The sequence below is a fragment of the Nilaparvata lugens genome, chromosome 1 (genome assembly GCF_014356525.2).
Source record: "Nilaparvata lugens isolate BPH chromosome 1, ASM1435652v1, whole genome shotgun sequence".
Lineage (NCBI taxonomy): Eukaryota > Metazoa > Arthropoda > Insecta > Hemiptera > Delphacidae > Nilaparvata > Nilaparvata lugens.
The window spans coordinates 3,612,632-3,631,501 of record NC_052504.1 but is presented as its reverse complement, the minus strand read 5'-3'; the positions used below and the strand labels follow the sequence as shown (position 1 = coordinate 3,631,501).

Below are 18,870 nucleotides of genomic sequence, written 5' to 3'. Positions count from 1 at the left end.
ATGACCGTAAACGACAACTTGACACCTCGCGACAGGGTGTCCCCACGACTAGTTGTCACCTCCTCAGAAAGGAGACAACTAGACGGGTATGACTCACGTCTACTTGTCCTCTAAAAACCGGTGTTGAAGGGGGAAACGTAGTCGGAGTGGCACCTCGTCGTGTGCCCTAGTTTAAGAATCAAAATTAGGTGAGGGAAAAGTTTTGGGCTGTGCCTGTTGGTCTGGGAGATTTACATTTTTCATGAAATCCATGAATAAAAACACAGATTTTTGCAAAAATGTTCAAAAATTAAAATCGCTCAAACTCTCAGGAATGATAGTACTTGACGTGAGGAACAATAAGATGTGATCACATATTGACGAAATACTCTCCTATTCTTGAGTTATAAGCATTTGAAGATGAGTGATTTCTCTGATCTGAGAGTGGAGGGAAGATTTTATGTTTGAGTGAATAACTCACCCTGTATTGTAGCGAAACGTCTCATATTATAGCACAACACTTGCTAGGTCAACCTCTATCCAAAGCCCGAACATCAACCAAATCTGGGAGATTTTATTTTTCATGAAATCCTTGGATTCAATAACGGAGGTTCATACCCTTACTATAGAAGATAGATTGAAATAACGGTTATTTTGAACAAAGAATAAAACACAGAACTATAACAATAATACGCTTTATTTGTATTGTAAAATAATTAAGTTGTCGCTTATGAAAAAATAATTCTAAAACCTTTTCAACAATAATTAAAATCTCTCATAAATAATCAACCAACATATAAAACTGATAATATACACGAATTGAGATATGAGCTAAAATTAATGTGACTAACTGAATAATACATATTCACTAACTGATAAAATTTAAATAAATAACTATAAAATTATATTTAGACAATTGAAAATTAACTAATGAGAAACATGCACGGTAGGCCTACTGTATTTTCAAAGTGAAGTCAAAGTTTATTATTAATTCAAGGTCAATTAGTATTACAACAATGATTGATATTATTATTAATATATTATATTGCACTATTCCTAATCCTTAGGCCTAAGTGCTTAAAAACAGAGATTGACTGAAAAAACATCAAGAAAGTTCTTCAATACTGTACTCAATTGATTAACAATAAGGTCTATAAAACTTTGTTCATTTGGTAACATTTTCATGATTATCGGTTGGAAAATAGCGTCCCAAACACGCTAGAACGAAGTGCCTGTTTCAGCCCTTCTTCCGAATTATTACATTCCTCTTAAGGTTTCGATAGACCTTGATTAACAATCATTAAGATAAGAATAAGAATTTTATTAATCATCAATATTTACAAGAAATACATTGACATCGTCAGGTACCGGTAAATATAAACTTGGATTAAAAATGAATATAAATATGAAACTAGATAGAAAATGCGACCACATTGTTGACCACATTGGAAATATAGTTTATTGGTAACAATATGCTTACAATAATTGTTTTCCGAAAAATATGTGCAATTATTCAGTAATATTACAATCATGACCAGATTGGTATAATGCAATGAAAACTTTAAAAAGATAAACTACTCAACTTGAAACTATGAAACTGGTTAAAATTCAAATAGACCAATTATCCGTTTGTACAAAAGCTGATTAAATTTTGTGTGTATTAAATGGTCGGCATTTCTCACAAATGACGTCATCATCGCTCGCCTTTCAGACAGATCTGACAGCTATAGTGGAATCCACGTTATAATGGCAGTGGAGAAAGATAGGAGAACAACGTTGCTAATCCTCTATTTCGTCAATGCCTTCTATAGACGGTATTGATACAGGTTTATTAATATAATATTAACTGTTCATTCTCGTTTAAAATAATCAATAATATTTCATTATATTTTTCATAATGATGATTATTAAGATAAAATATGTTGTTAATTAATTATTAATTCTACATTGTTGAAAGACGATCTGGCAACAAAGCAACGCGAGAAAGAGATAACGCTATCCGCTTTGTTGAATGATAGACAAAGATAGCAATACCATTGCTAATCAAACACTGTCATTATAACGTGGACGTCACTAAAGTCGTTCTATTTAATAACTGTTATGATAGTTCAAAGGTGTTTCTCTTGCAACCAGCTTTATATCAACAAAATAAATTGGCACAAACTAAAAATAAGAAGATAGTTTGTTATTAGTTTAAGGCACATTATTTCATATTTTCATTATTAAATAGAACTGTTTTAGATAGATTATTACATTATTTCCTAATAGGGCTACTTATTACTTGGAATTATATTAACGGTGCCCTATCTGTTTTCAAAAACAGTGGAGTGTAGCCTACTAGTTAATTCCACTAGGAGATAATAAATAATATTCATTACGCTAAATCCTATATCAGACTTATTATGTATCACAATTCACAATATCTATAAATACGAGTAAGTTTTGATAAAAATAGAACCTACGACTACAAATCAACTACACATATTTGCTGTTTTTAAAACCCGCCGGTTGTAATACAAGTCTCAATATACAGTTTAGTATACAGAGTGTTTCAGAAGTAGTGTCGAACATTTTAGGGTATTGTTCCTGGATAATAGGAGACTACAAATGTCGTATTTCAAGTGTCCAAAACTCAGCGGTTATCCTTATAGCTGCTATTTTGTTTTTTTCACTTAGGAATTTTCATTTCAAGAACGAAATGATTATTGATCTGAAATTTAACATGAATATTCATGCTATAAAGACTCAACTTTAAAAAATAAAATAAAAAAATTTCAATGAAAATTTTCAAAATGGCGGCCATTTTAAATTCTTGATGGCAAATTTCACGGAAACTGTTCACTTTACAGAAAATTTACAAGAGACAAAAAAGTTAGCAAATCTTATGAAGATTTCGGATACCTCATTTATTAAGATTGGTCGGAGGATAACAGAGAAATTAATTATTTTCGTATTGCATGCATGACCACTTTTCACAATTTAAACATCAATATTAAATTTTCAATTCCAATTGTATTTAAGATGAAGCTTTGAAGCTCGGTATGGCTCCATATGGCTATCCAGCTGATTTTACAATGTTTTTCAGATGATCTTGTTTGTTCATGATCATGCATGCAGTATAAAAATAATTAATTTCTCTGTTATTCTCTGACCAATCTTGATAAATAAGGTAACCTTGAACTCTTGATAAAATTTGCTAACTTTTTTGTCTCTTGTAAATTTTCGGTTAAGTGAACGGTTTCCGTGAAATTTGCCATCAAAAATTTAAAATGGCCGCCATTTTGAAAATTTACATCGAAATTTTTTTATTTTATTTTTTAAAGTTGAGTCTTTATAGCATACGTATTCATGTCAAATTTCAGATCAATACTTCATTTCGTTCTTGAGATAAAAATTCCTAAGTGAAAAAAACAAAATGGCAGCTATAGGGATAACCGCTGAGTTTTGGACACTTGAGAAACGACATTTGTAGTCTCCTATCATCCAGTAGCAATACCCTAAAATGTTCGACACTACTTCTGAAACACTCTGTATAACTCCTATATAACAAACTTCCAATTAACGAAATCCTTTACTCAGTACGGTAACAAATCACACACTGGCACGCAAGGAATCTTCCTTTGCCTCACCTACTGTAGGGTACTGAAAGGAGCATAGTAATTATAGACCATAGCTTCTGTATGAGGGATTATTAAATCACTATTCAATAATTAATTCTAATGTAGTAAAAAAAGTAAATTCGTATGGCTTTTGTTGGTGGGGAGTCCCTTGCGGGAAGCTCACACCGCCTGAATATATAATTTAAGCCGTCAATGGGCCTTACGACTGTCATACTTCAGCCGGGACCGACAGTTTAACGTGCCCATCCGATAACACGTAGTAATGTAGTAATTTGATTCCTGTATTTTTATGTATTTAAGTTATGTATTCGCTTTAGTTCAGTGCAGTAGCATATTCTTATAGTCTTTTTTCTTCAGGGCTACTCTTGAATATAAATAAAAATAGAAATCTACGTACCCTAAAGCCGTGTCCACACTGAACAAATGTTTGACATACATGCTCGGCAAACATGTTTGTTGAGGAGCTCAGAGACAAACATTTTAGAAAGTTTGGACAATCATTGTTTGTCAAACAAAAAATTACTGTTTTTCCAAACATTTTCAGTGTTAACAGATGTAAAACATAAAACCTGTTCTTCCCACTTACAAATATTTTGTTTGGTGACGCGTCCACACTGGCCACGGGCAAACATTGTTTGTCAAACATAATAAAATTTGCCCAAACTTTTACAACAAACATGTTTGTCGAACAGATGTTCAGTGTGGACAGGGCTTTAGTCACAATATGTTTAGGTTATATGATGCCATTCAATATTTTCCAATCACTTGATAATGGCATTATATAGTCTAGCCCAACATGTTGTGAGTTAGTTATTTGTATATCTAGTGTGGAAAGTGCTGTTTTTCTCCTTGAGGGAAAAGTTTGAAGCCCGAGGCGAAGCCGAGGGCAACAATTTTCCTGTGGGATAAAAAACATTTTTCACTCGTGATATACACAACATTTTTCCTCCACCTACATTTTTATAAAAACTGCAAATAAAATAATTCTTAAAAACGTACGTGACCAAACAATGTGTTACAACATAATCTAAAAAGTAAACAGAAACAGCCGGCTTGTAATCACAGTTCTCCACCGACAGCGCTATCTGTCGGCAAAAGTTGTAACAACAATGGCCGCCACAACTACAGCTATGATGAAGTTCCCGTTTGATTAGTTAATAAGGAATTTCGTTGGCTGGTATTTTGAATAGCATGGAAAATAAAAAAATATTTATATCTCCCTTTCCCTTTCTTACTCTTGATGTGTATTATTAATAATTTCTTATTAATAATACTAAATAAAAGTCACCAGTAAAGAAACATGATTCGTTTATTTTACATTTCAACTCCAAACCAAATCCACCAGAACACACACATATAGTGATATGAAGTATGTAATAATTTTAGCATACAAATATATATTTCATATGTTGATCGAATCTGGTTGAGGTATTGAATTTAGTTGGCTCAATGACTGACTACTCTATATGCTTCCTCATCTGAGCTTAGACCTTTTTACCTATTACAATGTAAGTTTTAAAAATAGAGATGCTTCCCATGTTATTTAAATGGAGTCACTTTTCCTCCCTAGGGAGTTTTTCTGTTTTTTACTACCGAGAGCGAAAAAGTGACACTTAGTATTATGTTTCAGGGAGTAAAGTAAGTACTTTAGACAGTAGGTGGAGGAAAAAACAATTTTAAAAAGGGTACTCAGATTTCTATTTTTATTCTTATATTTTGTAAATCTTTCATATATTTTGTTTTTGGAAAATAAATTAATATCTTGTACTACGATAATTTAGAAAAGTTATTGTGTATTTACCTCAATGCAACGAATTTCGGACCTCTTAACAACTTGGGAAATGTGAGAGGGCTACAGGAAATCCACATTGTTAATGGAATATAATTTTGGAAGGATTATTAATAAATATTGTAATAAAATATTCTAAAAATTCAACTGATTGCATTTCAAATTCAAATCTTCCCGCTCCAGTTTATGCGTGAACACTGCCATAGGAAGCAATATTGTTCTAGCTTAGGGTGTCCAGATGACGTCACGCAAACCCGGACTATCCCGCTTTTTTACCCAGTCCCAGTATCCCAAAAACCAGTTTTGGGACGTTTGAAAGTCCTGGAATGTGTTGAATAACGTTATTAATTTTGTTTAAATTGAAATTGATTAAATGCCTTCTATGAATTGTGAAGAATTCTACAATTACGTTCAAAGGTAGGCGCACACAGATCGTCATTGGACGGACGGCACGCATCGGACGGATCGGACGATTAGATTTTATACATTGTTTTCAATTGGAGTGCGCATACCTTATCCATACCCATCGTATGCGCATCTATACGATGCAGATAGGTATGCGCACTCCAATTGAAAACAATGTATCAAAGGTAATCGTCCGATCCGTCCGATGCGTGCCGTCCGTCCGATGACGATTTGTGTGCGCCTACCTTAAAGGTGCATTTTCGTTTGTGCGTAAACTTCCGCAGTCGACAACGACATATATAGTCCAAATTTCAAGTGTGCTGAAACAACTGATCAAATAACTTTTTATTATTTGTGTTTATTATTCAAGAATGAAACATTTCTAATAATATCAATATATTGCTATTTAAAAGTATGAACTCAATCTCCCCCATTAAAACCTTATTGAACATTATTTTTTAGGATATTTAGACAAATTGAAATCTACCCAATCTGAGATCCTCACCCTGTTGTGGTCGACGACGGCATTTACGCACAAACGAAAACCCAGCTTTAAAACAAAAATACATGTTCAAGAAAGCAACGAAAATATACTTTTCCTGTAGACAATAATTTTCGTTTCCATTTATGATACTCCACCAAAAGCGTTTATTGGAGAATAAGTTGATGAATATTCTTTGTCATTTCTTGCCATTGTCAAAATGCCTCAAATAAGTATTGCTTGTGAGCATTTTGTGAAATAGTATGATTGATCGATAAATCGATGTTCTATGTACCGATTAATCGATAAAATCACTTCACTGTATGGGCTACTTTATTAAAAACAATATAAAAAAATGAATAATATTTTATTTAAAACATTTCAAACAACTAGTTTCGGCCAAGTTTAAACTTGAAATGTTTTAAATAAAAGATTATTTCATTTTTTATATTGTTTTTAATAACGATTAATCTATGTATCGATTAACAAAAAACGATGTATCGATTAATCACATATCGATGTTTTTGAGTTCGATACTCATCCCTACCTATTCTAGTGATTGTGAATCGATATATCGATTAATAACATCGATGTTTTCAAGTTTGATACCCATCCCTACCTATTCCAGTGATCTAATGGTTGTGAATCGATGTATCAATTACCCCATATTGATGTTTTCAAGTTCGATACCCATCCCTACCTATTCTAGTGATTGTGAATCGATGTATCGATTAATCACATATCGATGTTTTCAAGTTCGATACCCATCCCTACCTATTCTAGTGATGATGAGCGGCCTTGAAGCCCTGTCGCCAGACGGTGTCCTTGAGATAGGGCAGATGATCGGAGCCAGTCAGCTGACTGCTAAGAACGTCCTTGAAACCCAGCTGACTGCACACTCTGTACTTGAGGTCAGACAGCGCGATCAGCTGCACAAACTGTTTCATGTTCTTCTCCATAGCTGCGGTCGCCATCTTGTCCAGCTGGAATCTGCAATCAAAACAAGAAATCTATTATACTCTGTCCAATTTCGCATGAGCTCTGAAGGATTAGGCCGACCCTCGCTCACCCACGCGCAGGCACACACGCCCGGCCTACCTGCGCCATTGATATACTATGTATACTATCTCCCATATTTCTCCACTGTCATTATAACGTGGAGTGGTGCTCACTATACTCTGTCCAGATTGGCATGAGCTCTGAAGGATTAGGCCGACCCTCCTACTACTCACACACACAAGCGAAGTCTCCTTTTGTGTGTGTGAGTAAAGGGACGGTCTGTCTACCTGTTTACTACGTATACAGCACAACCCTGTACAAAGATGACACGAAGATGATACAAAGATGATATGAAGTTGATACAAGGATGATAGACAAGGATAGCTCACCTGGTGGCCACCTGATACACCAGTTTAGGTGTGAGAGAGTGATGCTGCATGAAAGCATGCATGAACGACTGACTGCCTCGCTCTATCACATTGGCATAGATGACGTCACACCACTCGACCCCTCCTCCTCCTCTCACCAGCACACACGCCTCCTCATAGCTACCGGCCAGTCTGCCTCCCTCCCCGTCACCAGTCCCACACCCCTCCAACAGGTTGTGCTGGCTGGAGCCCATCTGAAAACAACACCACATAAATAATAATTCATTTATTCAATGATACACAGATAAATCATTCATTTATTCAATGATACATCGACTATTGGGAATTAGGTCAATGCGGGCCTCAGCCAAGTATATAGATTTGACACCGAATTATTTCAAAAACCAGTTTAAACAAATTAATAAAATAAACTATGAATTACGAGATCCTATCATATTAAGCGAGCGATTTCTGTTTATATAGCCTATCTGTATTTCACCGGATCTCGAAAACGGCTCTAACGATTTTTACGAAATTTGGAACATAGTAGGTTTATGATATAAAAATTCGATTGCACTAGGTCTCATCCCTGGGAAAACTCGCTGAAGGACATGAAAAGCTGGAATTTTTGTCGTCTGTCGATAATGGTTGAGTTCAAAGCCACTGATCGGTGAGTGAACGATGAGACCGGAGAGTGAACGTGGCTCTGAACGAAGCACTATTTGTTCGTTGAACGATGCATGTGCTACTGTACTTGGAATTGAATTCAGCCATTGAGGGGACAACCTGAAAGATTATTACATACTAAAGATCTTGAAGATTTTTGTAATCTATATTAAAAATATATATATATTATATAATATCTCGCGCAAAAATACCTCAATGGCAGCCTTTAATTTCAAGTAAGAGCTAGCAATGGGAAGGCATAGGCATAGGAGTTTATACCTCTTCAAGGTCTTTGCTCTAACTGATAAAAAAAAATGTCATATCCGGTTCGTTCACTGATCAACTCATCATACTTTTCTAACCGATGGAAAAGAACGTAGAGTAGCTGAACGTAAACAGACATGGCTGAATATGAGGTTGTTTACAATTGTAATGGACTCCATTATAATGTATTTGGGAGCACAGAAATGCATGATTTCATAAATTCAATAACATTTAAAATATTATTCAAAGCATTTTAGGCAACGCTACAGGATCCAGACTTAGCACAAGTCTTAGCCACTTACCGGCACCGCTCGCAGGTGGGAGAGCTGCAGGGCGACCAGCTCCGCCCTGGCCACAGTGCGCGTTGCGCGACCAATGCGCTCTGCTTGTATAAAATGCTGTGCGGCGTGCGAGTAATCGTCAATGGCCGATTGCAGACATCTGCAAGCAAAATTATTATTACTCAATAGTAGTTTATCTACGACCATTTTATACATATAAATAAATTTTTATTGACCGAGCGAAGTGAGGACTAAGATTCAAGTCGACGGTTTTGCATTTCTATTTATGTTTGAATGTTTTTATGTTTATATGTTCCGCATTTACAGCGAAACGTAGCAATAGATTTTCATGAAATTTGACAGGTATGTTCCTTTTTGAATTTCGCGTCGAGGTATACATAAGGTTTTTTAAAATATTGCATTTTAAGGATAATACAAAAGGAAAAGGAGTTTCCTTCGAACACCAATATTACCGTAAAAATCGGACTATAGAATTATTCATCATAAGTCAGCTGTCTAGTGGACTATAATCATAGAGAAACAATAGCGTAAGTTTGTTATGCTATTGTTTCTCTATGCTATAATACTACCCGTTCAAAAACATCGAACATCTTGAAAATGTATCTTTCCATCAACGTTAGTAGACAGTTTGTCTACTAACTTTGTCTTTCCATAAGCTGAGGCCATGATTCTACTTTGGAGTTTGGAGTTATTGATAGAAAACATTTTTTTTCAATCTGATGATTAAAATTGCAACAAATGATATTGAAAAGAAATTGATTTCTAAAATCATGAAAAGTGAGAAATGAAGTTTGTAGGAAATCAGCATTATGGTAGTTTATTTTGTTAATTTTAACACACCCATTTTTCGCCAACACGACAACACAGAATGTTCTCTGATGGGTTGATTAGAGTGGCGTATCGAAGGCAGCCAGACCTGATAACAGCGCTCAAACTCACATTCCGGGACGACACGTCCACGGTACGATAGGACAGAAACCTTTGTTTTTATTTAGGATTTTTTCTAGACATTTTAAATTGATAAATTATTTATTAATTTTGAGAAAACATAACAACTTACTGAGCGCGAGGTCTACTGTTCACAGAACTACTAGTTGTAGTAGTAAGTGAGAACATCAAAATGCATTACAACGTCAAATTGTAACAACAAAAGAAAAACACTTAACAGATAAATACTACTATTAGGTACTATAAGTCACAATTACACATAGCTAAGTAATTATTACTAATTCTACACCCATAAAAGTGGATTATTCATTGCATGCATTACACAAGCATTAACAGATGTCTGGCCGTGTCTATTTCTATAAGGTAGGATTTCAATATTTTTTATGATGCTTGCCCATCAGTATCAATACTCTCACATTTGAAAAACAAATGCAATAGGTGATTGAAAATAAAATAAAAAATGATTAAATGAGCTAAATAATGCTGAAGAAATTATAATATTTTTTATTGAAAAAAATTAATTTCAAGATAGTTGAGAAAATTTTTTATCAAATGGAAAGATTATCAAACGTGAACTGAGTTTATTAACATAAGTGACTTTTTGATCTTGTAGAAAACAATAATAAAAGTTTTCAAATTATGATTCAACTGTGAATTGTGATTGAACTGAATCAACTAGAACAGGTGACATCAGATACTTGTGGATGATAAAACTGCGTGAGGTTTACTGTTCACAGAACTACTAGTTTTTATCACTGTATAGATAAACGTTTTTTGAGTTCTGGTGTAATTAAACCTGATCAGACCTAAAGTACTCCTATTATTCTTCTTCTATATGAGTGCTGTGAACCCAACGCATCATATAAATGAATATTTTCTGTTACCAACGTTAGTAGACAGAAGGTTGATCACTCACAGGTGAAAGATTCGAAGTGGTGGGGGGAACGCCAGCGTGACGTCACGTTTAGTAAAAAGTGATAGAGTAACCACACTGAGCATACAGTTTATCCACTGTATCTCAAATACATCGTCGTTTGATCCCCTCAAGATTGACCTAGAACTTAAAATTCTCCATACTTATATCGATAGAATCACTGATTCTAATGATGTTGTTAAATATTTCAAGTTCATTCAACTTGTATGAATAAATCTGAGTTGAAAGTTTTTCAAGAATCTAAAAACGTGACACGAAAAAACAGTGATTTAGGTTAGCAGGTAATAACTGGAAAAGCGTTAGTAGACAACGTTATACTATTATAATTTCAGATTAACCCATAAAAAATCTTGATAAACCAATGCATTGCAATAATCCGATAAACCGATCCCATAAATCCGAAGAATTTCATCATAAATGCACTGAACATATGCTGGTATCGAGCACATGTTCTACGAGAATCAAAATATCTCATCCCCGAAATTCACAAGCTGATGTATAGCCAAACTACAAAATATAACACGACCTAGAAGATGAAGAAACCTTTAGGGTTTGAAAGGAAAGGTTAGGAGGTGGGGTTTTTGCTTTTATATGGCAAAATACTTGTATTATTCAAATTGAAATTTATTGCCAAAACAAAATTACAATAATATATTAAGTTACAAGTAAAAAACAGTAGAAGTTACCCAGGAGCAGACGTTAACAGTGACCACAATCTTGTTATGATGCACTGTGAACTGAAATTCAAAGCTCTGAAGATGAGAAAAAGCAAACAATGGGATATGACCAGACTTAAAGATGATCTCACTCAAACGAAATACGTGGAGAAAACAAACAGGACCAGGGAAGAAACAGAAAAGCAGATGGGAGTGGAGCAGGAATGGAACAAAATAAAGAAGAGTATCGAACTTTCGGCAGAAGAGGTATTAGGAAGGAAAAAGCAGGAGAACAGAAAGGAATGGATAAGCCAAGATATTGTTGAAATGATTAATGAAAGACGAAAGTACAAGAATTCTCAAGATGAAGAAGGATTAAGGAAATACAGGAGTCTGAGGAACAAGATTATTCGAAAGGCAAAGCAAGACAAAGAAGAATATTTAAGAGAAATTTGCAAGAACATAAACAATTGCATGAAAACAGGGCAGATGGATATAGCTTACAGAGAGGTAAAAAGATTCTTTGAAACAAGGAAAGTGAGAACAATGAGTATTGTAGACAAAAATGGAGAATTAAAGTATGATTCAGAGAGTATAGCAAAACGTTGGAAAGAATATCTGGAGCAGCTGTACTGTGGAGAGGACAATGGGAATCTGCACTTGGAGAGAGAAGACGAGATAGAACTACAGGAATTGGGGGCACCAATGTTGATGGAAGAGTTTGAAAAAGCACTGCGAGACCTAAAAGAAGGAAGGCACCAGGAATAGATGATATACAAGGAGAGCTCTTGAAAAAGTCTGGTGGAATGTTAAAGAGAGCACTGTATAATCTTGTAAATAGTATATATATGACTGGAGAGTTACCTGACGATTTTGTAAAGTGTATTATAGTACCTATACCAAAGAAATCAAATGCAAGATCATGTGAAGAGTACCGTACGCTGAGCTTAGTGAGTCATGCATCGAAAATAGTTACCAGAATTATCCTCAGGAGAATAGAAAAACGAATTGATGAACAATTGTCTGAAGATCAGTTTGGCTTTAGAAAGGGTGTAGGGACAAGAGAGGCAATTCTGGCGCTGAGACAGGTGATGGAGAAGAAGCAGATGGATAGGGAAACGCACATGCATAGCCTTTATTGACATTGAAAAAGCATTTGACAATGTAAGTTGGAACATCCTATTCAACATTCTTCGCCAAATTGGGATAGACTACAGAGACCGAAGACTGATCTACAACATCTATAAACAAGAAATTGGAGTTATTAGGAGTGGAAATGAAGAGGAATCTGCACACATTCAAAAAGGGTACGACAAGGATGCGCGCTATCCCCATACTTGTTCAATGTGTATATTCAAAGGCAATCGACAGAGTGAGAGAAAAAGTTTGTACAGGAGTGAAAATTCATGGGGAAACGGTAGATATGCTTCGTTTTGCGGATGATATAGCAGTAATGGCAGAAAGTGAAGAGGAACTACAGAAAACACTGAATGAAATGGACAGAATAATGGAGGAAGAGTTTAGATTGAAATAAACATCCGAAAGACCAAAGTGCTAATATGTTGCAGGACAGGGGAGAACAGCTCAGCAGTAAAGCTAAGGAATGAGGTAGTAAATGAAGTGAAGGAGTTCAATTACCTGGGTAGCAAAATCACAAGTGATGGAAGAAGCTGCAAGGACATTGCCAGCAGAATTGCCCAGGCTAAGATTGCCTTCAATAAGAAGAAAAATCTATTCACCTCAAAAAACATAAGTCTCGACGTAAGAAAAAACATGTTGAAAACGTATGTATGGAGTACTGCAACATATGGAAGTGAGGCGTGGACAATGGGGGTGAGAGAGGAAAGAAGATTGGCTGCATTCGAGGCATGGTGCTACAGAAGAATGATGAAGATCAGTTGGAGAGATATGATTACAAATGAGCAAGTTTTTGAAAGAGTGGGAGAGAACCGGAACTTCTTGAAGTGGATCAAGCAAAGAAGAGCACAGCTGATTGGCCACATCATCAGACATGACACTCTACTGACAAGGATAATGGAGGGAATATGAGAGGAAGACCTAGGCTGGAGTATATGAAACAATTGCTACGGGATATGAGATGTGGATCATACTACGAGCTGAAGCGGAAAGCGGACGACAGAAAAGCATGGAGAGCTGCTGCCAACCAGCCCTACGGCTGTTAACCCAAGAGAGAGATTAAGTTGCAAAGTGTTAAACACATAAGCAAAACTAAACTAATTATTAGATCAAAACTTAATTTATCTTATTTGGCGACTGCTGGCATAAGTAAGAACTTGAATTATTTGTTAATTATTATTAATTAAAATTATTTATTATTTTTAAAATTATTTATTATTAAAATGTTTTGATAATTATTGTAAAGCAGAAACAGAAATCTTGCATGTCAGAAAATGTTTGTGTTATATAATTTGACTATACGTCACCGTATGATTTTCAAGAATGCGATATTCTGTCTACTCTGTACTACAGCCTACGTCACGACTGCAGTTCCCCCACTCCAATTGCATTTCAACTAAAATACTATAGATGAGTGACCAACCTTCTGTCTACTAACTTTGTTCGGTTACTGTATGTGCAATAGGCTCTGGAAAATGAATAGTGCAGGTACCGTCAACACAAGTTTTTGGAAAAGCTACTTTGATTTTTTATTTCTTATTAATGAATTTCAGTTTGTTAAACTGACACTGACCTTTCATTGTGCTCACTACGCACTAAGCGCGACCTGTCGGGTGGTGGCGAGGCGTACTTGAGCGAGTGGAGCGCGGCTGCGGCCGACTCGTGAAACATGGCGGCCAGGTCGGCGTACATGCCGAAGTGCAACGCGACCAGTGTGAACAGGCCTTGGCTATTGTCGTCACTGCTACAGCCTCGAGCAAAGTCCAGTGTAGCCGATTTCAGCCCGTCAAACTTGCCCTGAATCAAACACAATATTGTGCAATCTACTGGGTACTTTAAACAACAATGAGGGTCTTCAACACACGAGTTAGATTTAGACACAAGTGAGCGAGCGTAGCGAGCGAACGAGTGTCTAAAACATCTCACGAGTCCATCAAAGACTATGAAGGGCTTGGGCCAGTTACAGAGCTCGACCGACCGTCAGTGCGTACGTCAGTCGCGCATGTCTTTTCCATAGATATTCCATGTATCCGTACAGAGCAGGACTGACGGCACGCATGCGCACGGTTAGGACCAAGCGTTTTACACTGCGTACGAAGACCATCGGTCGAGCTCGTGCGCATCCGTTCCATCGGTCGACCGACGCGCTATTGAAACAAATAGAAGCTTTCAGAGCTGTACTGATCAGTAGCCCGATCGCAACATAAACAATGTGCTGACACCTCTGCCCGACAATCAGCTGATATTGCATAATGATTGAATTCAATAATTAATAGTGTCATATTTGGATTCAGAGTTTTTCTATACTACATTAATTCTTCAATCATTCTAAATTTTATTGGAAAGATCATATATTATTAATATTATCTACATTTATTCGATCTGTAGCTTAAAGTGACTGCAAGTATTCCCAATGGTGATACAAGCTCGAAATAACTCATCAAAATTTCTGAGGTAGTTAAAAAATGTATCTTCATCCTCAAGCAATGATGTATATAATGGTACTAAATTCCCTTTGAAATGCTGTTTGGGCGACCATCGGGTGAACTTGATATCTACGTCTTTTAATCTTTCGTTTACGAAGATAATAAGCAGCAATTAAACAATCTGTAAAGTCGTACATTTTGTGAGTCAGGAAAACTGATGTATGGATGCGTATGGTCAGGATGGTGCATACGCACTGATGGTCGGTCGAGCTCTGAATGTGTAAAACTGATTCATCGATGCGTACGGTCAGGATGGTTCATACGCACTGACGGTCGGTCGAGCTCTGTAACCGGACTTTAAGTTTTCAATTCTCTACCAGGTTCTTTAAAAAATATGAGTAATTATCGCGGATTCATGGCAGCCTTAAAATATACACTGTCCATACACTTGTCTATATTCAATAAGAAAATGCTACAACTTGTTTCCTAATTAATTTTCCACTAAAGTCAATAATTATTCAAACAAATTACAATTCAATAAAGCCAAGTTAATGAGACTACTATATTCAGTAACAATCATCATCCCTTTATCATGATTAGGCCAATTTGTATAAAACCGACTGAAATTACATTTATTATCAGCTACTTATCTGTGTCTGGTTGAGATTCTTCTCACCTTAAATATTTCAGTTTAGAGTCCTTTATTAGTCTAAGATATTATCTATATATTTCAGAAATACTAGTTGTACTCTCAGTTGGGGGTTATGAGATGACACATTGGGGCATATGAATGAAAACAGAGCATATGCTCATGAGCATGGAGCATAAGGTTTTGCTCATGAGCATTAGGTAGAAGCATAAGCATTTGCTCATTTTTAAATGAATAAGCTTTACCTTATACTCTTCCTACTGAACTCTGGAGCAAATGCTCACGTATTTTAAAGATTTTTCATCAGCTGATTCGCCTTTGTGGCCTTACTTTGTTTTTATAGATCATGTAAGGGCTAAATATGCAAGTATATACACCGCTTGTGTTTGGTCGTCTGCTCTGTTCTCTATCCATGAATTTTGAGTTTTAAGTTAGCTGAGTTCTGAATTTTGAAATAATAGAAATGTCACCTCTATAATAATCTTCAGCATAATCTCAATAGCCTTCTTATAATCGTCTACACTCTCATCTTCTTAAATGCCTATTTCCTATTCTGTGATGGTATCTTTTTTATTTATTCTTTTGTAGGAATAATGATGATATATATCACGGTTGAATCTGAAAAGTTTTATAGTTCTCAACTATTGCTTGTACTATAACTAAACCCTCTTACTCACACGAATTAGTTGAGCCATTTTACTATGAGCAAAAGGTGAAAAGCTGCTCCAGACTAGACTCTCCTTTTTTGAAACATTTGCTTCAAAAGTTGAGCAAATGCTCTAGTTTATTCATACAATTTAAAGCATAAGCTTCTACTTCTGAGCAAATGCTCAAACTATTTTTTTTTTTGAGGAGCATGAGCAAAAGGTTTTGCTCACGTTTATTCATAGAAAATGAAGCATATGCTCCATATATTAGAAGTATAAGAAAATGCTCATTCATATGGCCCATTATAGCTTGTAAACTTTGAAGACAGAGCTCTATCCGGGCGTTTTGCTGGATAAATGTAAAAATTTTAAATCTAGCAACACGCCCTGGTCTCCGCGGCTTTGTTGGGCGTGTCTTGGACCATGACAAGATACGCGCAACGTGCGTGGATGGAGTGATTTCAGTATTAAGATTTTTTTTTTAAATTGCTGTGACCTCAGATCTGGGAAAACTAGATGTAGTTTAATTATTTAATTGACGTGTCATACACTGAATGATGTTTCTAGTCGAGGCGTTAGCAGAGACTAGAATTTCATTCGAGGGTTTCGAGCACTGCAAAAGACATTCACGGCCAAGTAACTTACACTATTTTTTTGTGATAATAATCTAGAAAAGAATAATTGAGAAACAGAAAGCATTACCTGCTTGTGCTGACATTACTACATGCATTCTATAAACATAATCTAGTTTACAAGTTTCGAATCAGGAATTTCTTGATTGTAGTTGACAAACTTCCACCTGGAGCGCTAAAAGGCGGATTTTGTACCAGTTTTGCAGTTCCAAATTCGGCACTATAGTGAGGTCCACGTTATAATGGCAGTATGTGATTTGCAATGGTGTTGCTATCCTTGTCTATCATTCAACAAAGCAGATGGCGCTATCTCTTTCACGCTTTGCGATGTTGCCACATCGTTTATCAACAATGTAGAAATTCAACTAATTGACAAAATATTTAATCTCAATCATGAAAATTTATTATTACATCTTTAAAAAATATATTTTCTTGAGAAATAAAATATGATTAACTATTTTCAGCAATAATGAACAATTAAATTGATCAGATAACTTATACCAGTATCAGCTGTTTGAGTGGAAAGGCTGAGATCTGGCAACCCTTTTCTCCTATCTTCCTAACACTGCCATTATAACGTGCACCTCACTATAGGAAACATACTCGACTGTAAAGCAAACATAATATGATTTTATTACAGTATAGTATGCTGAAATGAGAATCATATGTTTATTTGTTCTATAATCAGCTGTTTACCGGCTTGATTTCATGGATGTAAAACAGCTGAAACTGAATGACTGGCAAAAATAATAATATATGAAACAGTTGTATACACTATTTTATCTACTACCAAGAGCTTTACTATGGAAGATTTCAGTTTTTGTATCTTTTGAAAAAACCACAGCACAGACGCATCTGGCCGTGAAAAAATGTTCGTTTTTCTACAACAGATTATGAATATTATTCTAAACAGGAGTTTTGTTATAAAGTTAACCTAACCTAACCTTACCAGTGTATTGGAGAGAATGCATTCAAACTGGTCGTTCTCCTTGAGTATGTGAAAGACATAACGCATCTCTGTGTATCGCCCAACTCCTGTCATTAGTCTCACCATCAGTTGCCATTTTCCGGCCGTCTAAAACACAAACATAACGAATATTTATTGAAGAAAAACTCTGACTTTACAGCATCTGCTATACATTCAAAAAAATTAACTACTAAAAGATTCAATTGATGAAAATTACTGTGAGATTCTCTTATGGCTTTAGATAATGATATTTATCATCATAATGGAATCATATTGAAAAACTATCAAGTATTCCAAATCAAAAATGATTGACCGAGCGAAGTGAGGTCTAAGATTCAATACGACGGTTTGGAATTTCTCTTAATGTTTGAAAATGTTTATATGTTGCGCATTTACGGCGAAACGCGGTAATAAATTTTCGATTAAATTTGACAGGTATGTTCGTTTTTAAATTGCGCGTCGACGTGTATACATGGTTTTTGGAAATTTTGCATTTCAAGGATAATATAAAAGGAAAAAGGAGCCTCCTTCATACGCCAATATTAGAGTAAAAATCAGACTATACAATTATTCATCATAAATCAGCTGTCGAGTTGATTGCCATGACGCATGCAATTCAATATCTCAATGTAACTTGGTAAAAAATCATTTGCTGTGCAGACTATAAATTGCATGCCTCATTGAATGCAATTTTTATGCACTATTAAATGAACGATTGATTGCTTGCAATAACGCATGCAATTAATAACTAAAATAACATAGTATTGTCTCTCGAACTTTCTCTGCTTTGAACTCGGGCTGTCCTGTTGCCAGTATGTCTTGAAGGAGATTAGCTTTTGATGTTAGCATTTTTGATACACCGACCCCAACAGCCATTAGCCGTTTTCACACCGATATCTCGCCGACACGACATACAGACAGGATTTACTCTGATGGACAGTATAAGAGGACGATGCGGTTTATAACTACGAGAGGTCTACTGTTCACAGAACTACTAGTAA

General features: G+C 35.6%; 1 protein-coding gene across 1 annotated transcript in view; it reads right to left on the bottom strand.

Annotated features, from left to right (window-relative positions):
- Positions 1 to 6,126: 6,126 nt before the first annotated feature.
- The window catches only part of LOC111055400 (spatacsin), a 67,119-nt gene continuing 54,375 nt past the window's right edge, over positions 6,127 to 18,870 (bottom strand). Inside the window, exons 17-21 of the mRNA XM_039432884.1 lie at positions 17,852 to 17,977; positions 14,122 to 14,345; positions 8,874 to 9,012; positions 7,663 to 7,895; positions 6,127 to 7,264 (exon numbers count right to left, since the gene is read on the bottom strand). Coding sequence (XP_039288818.1) covers positions 7,054 to 7,264; positions 7,663 to 7,895; positions 8,874 to 9,012; positions 14,122 to 14,345; positions 17,852 to 17,977 — 933 coding nt within the window. The 3' untranslated portion in view covers positions 6,127 to 7,053. The remainder of the gene's footprint in view (positions 7,265 to 7,662; positions 7,896 to 8,873; positions 9,013 to 14,121; positions 14,346 to 17,851; positions 17,978 to 18,870) is intronic.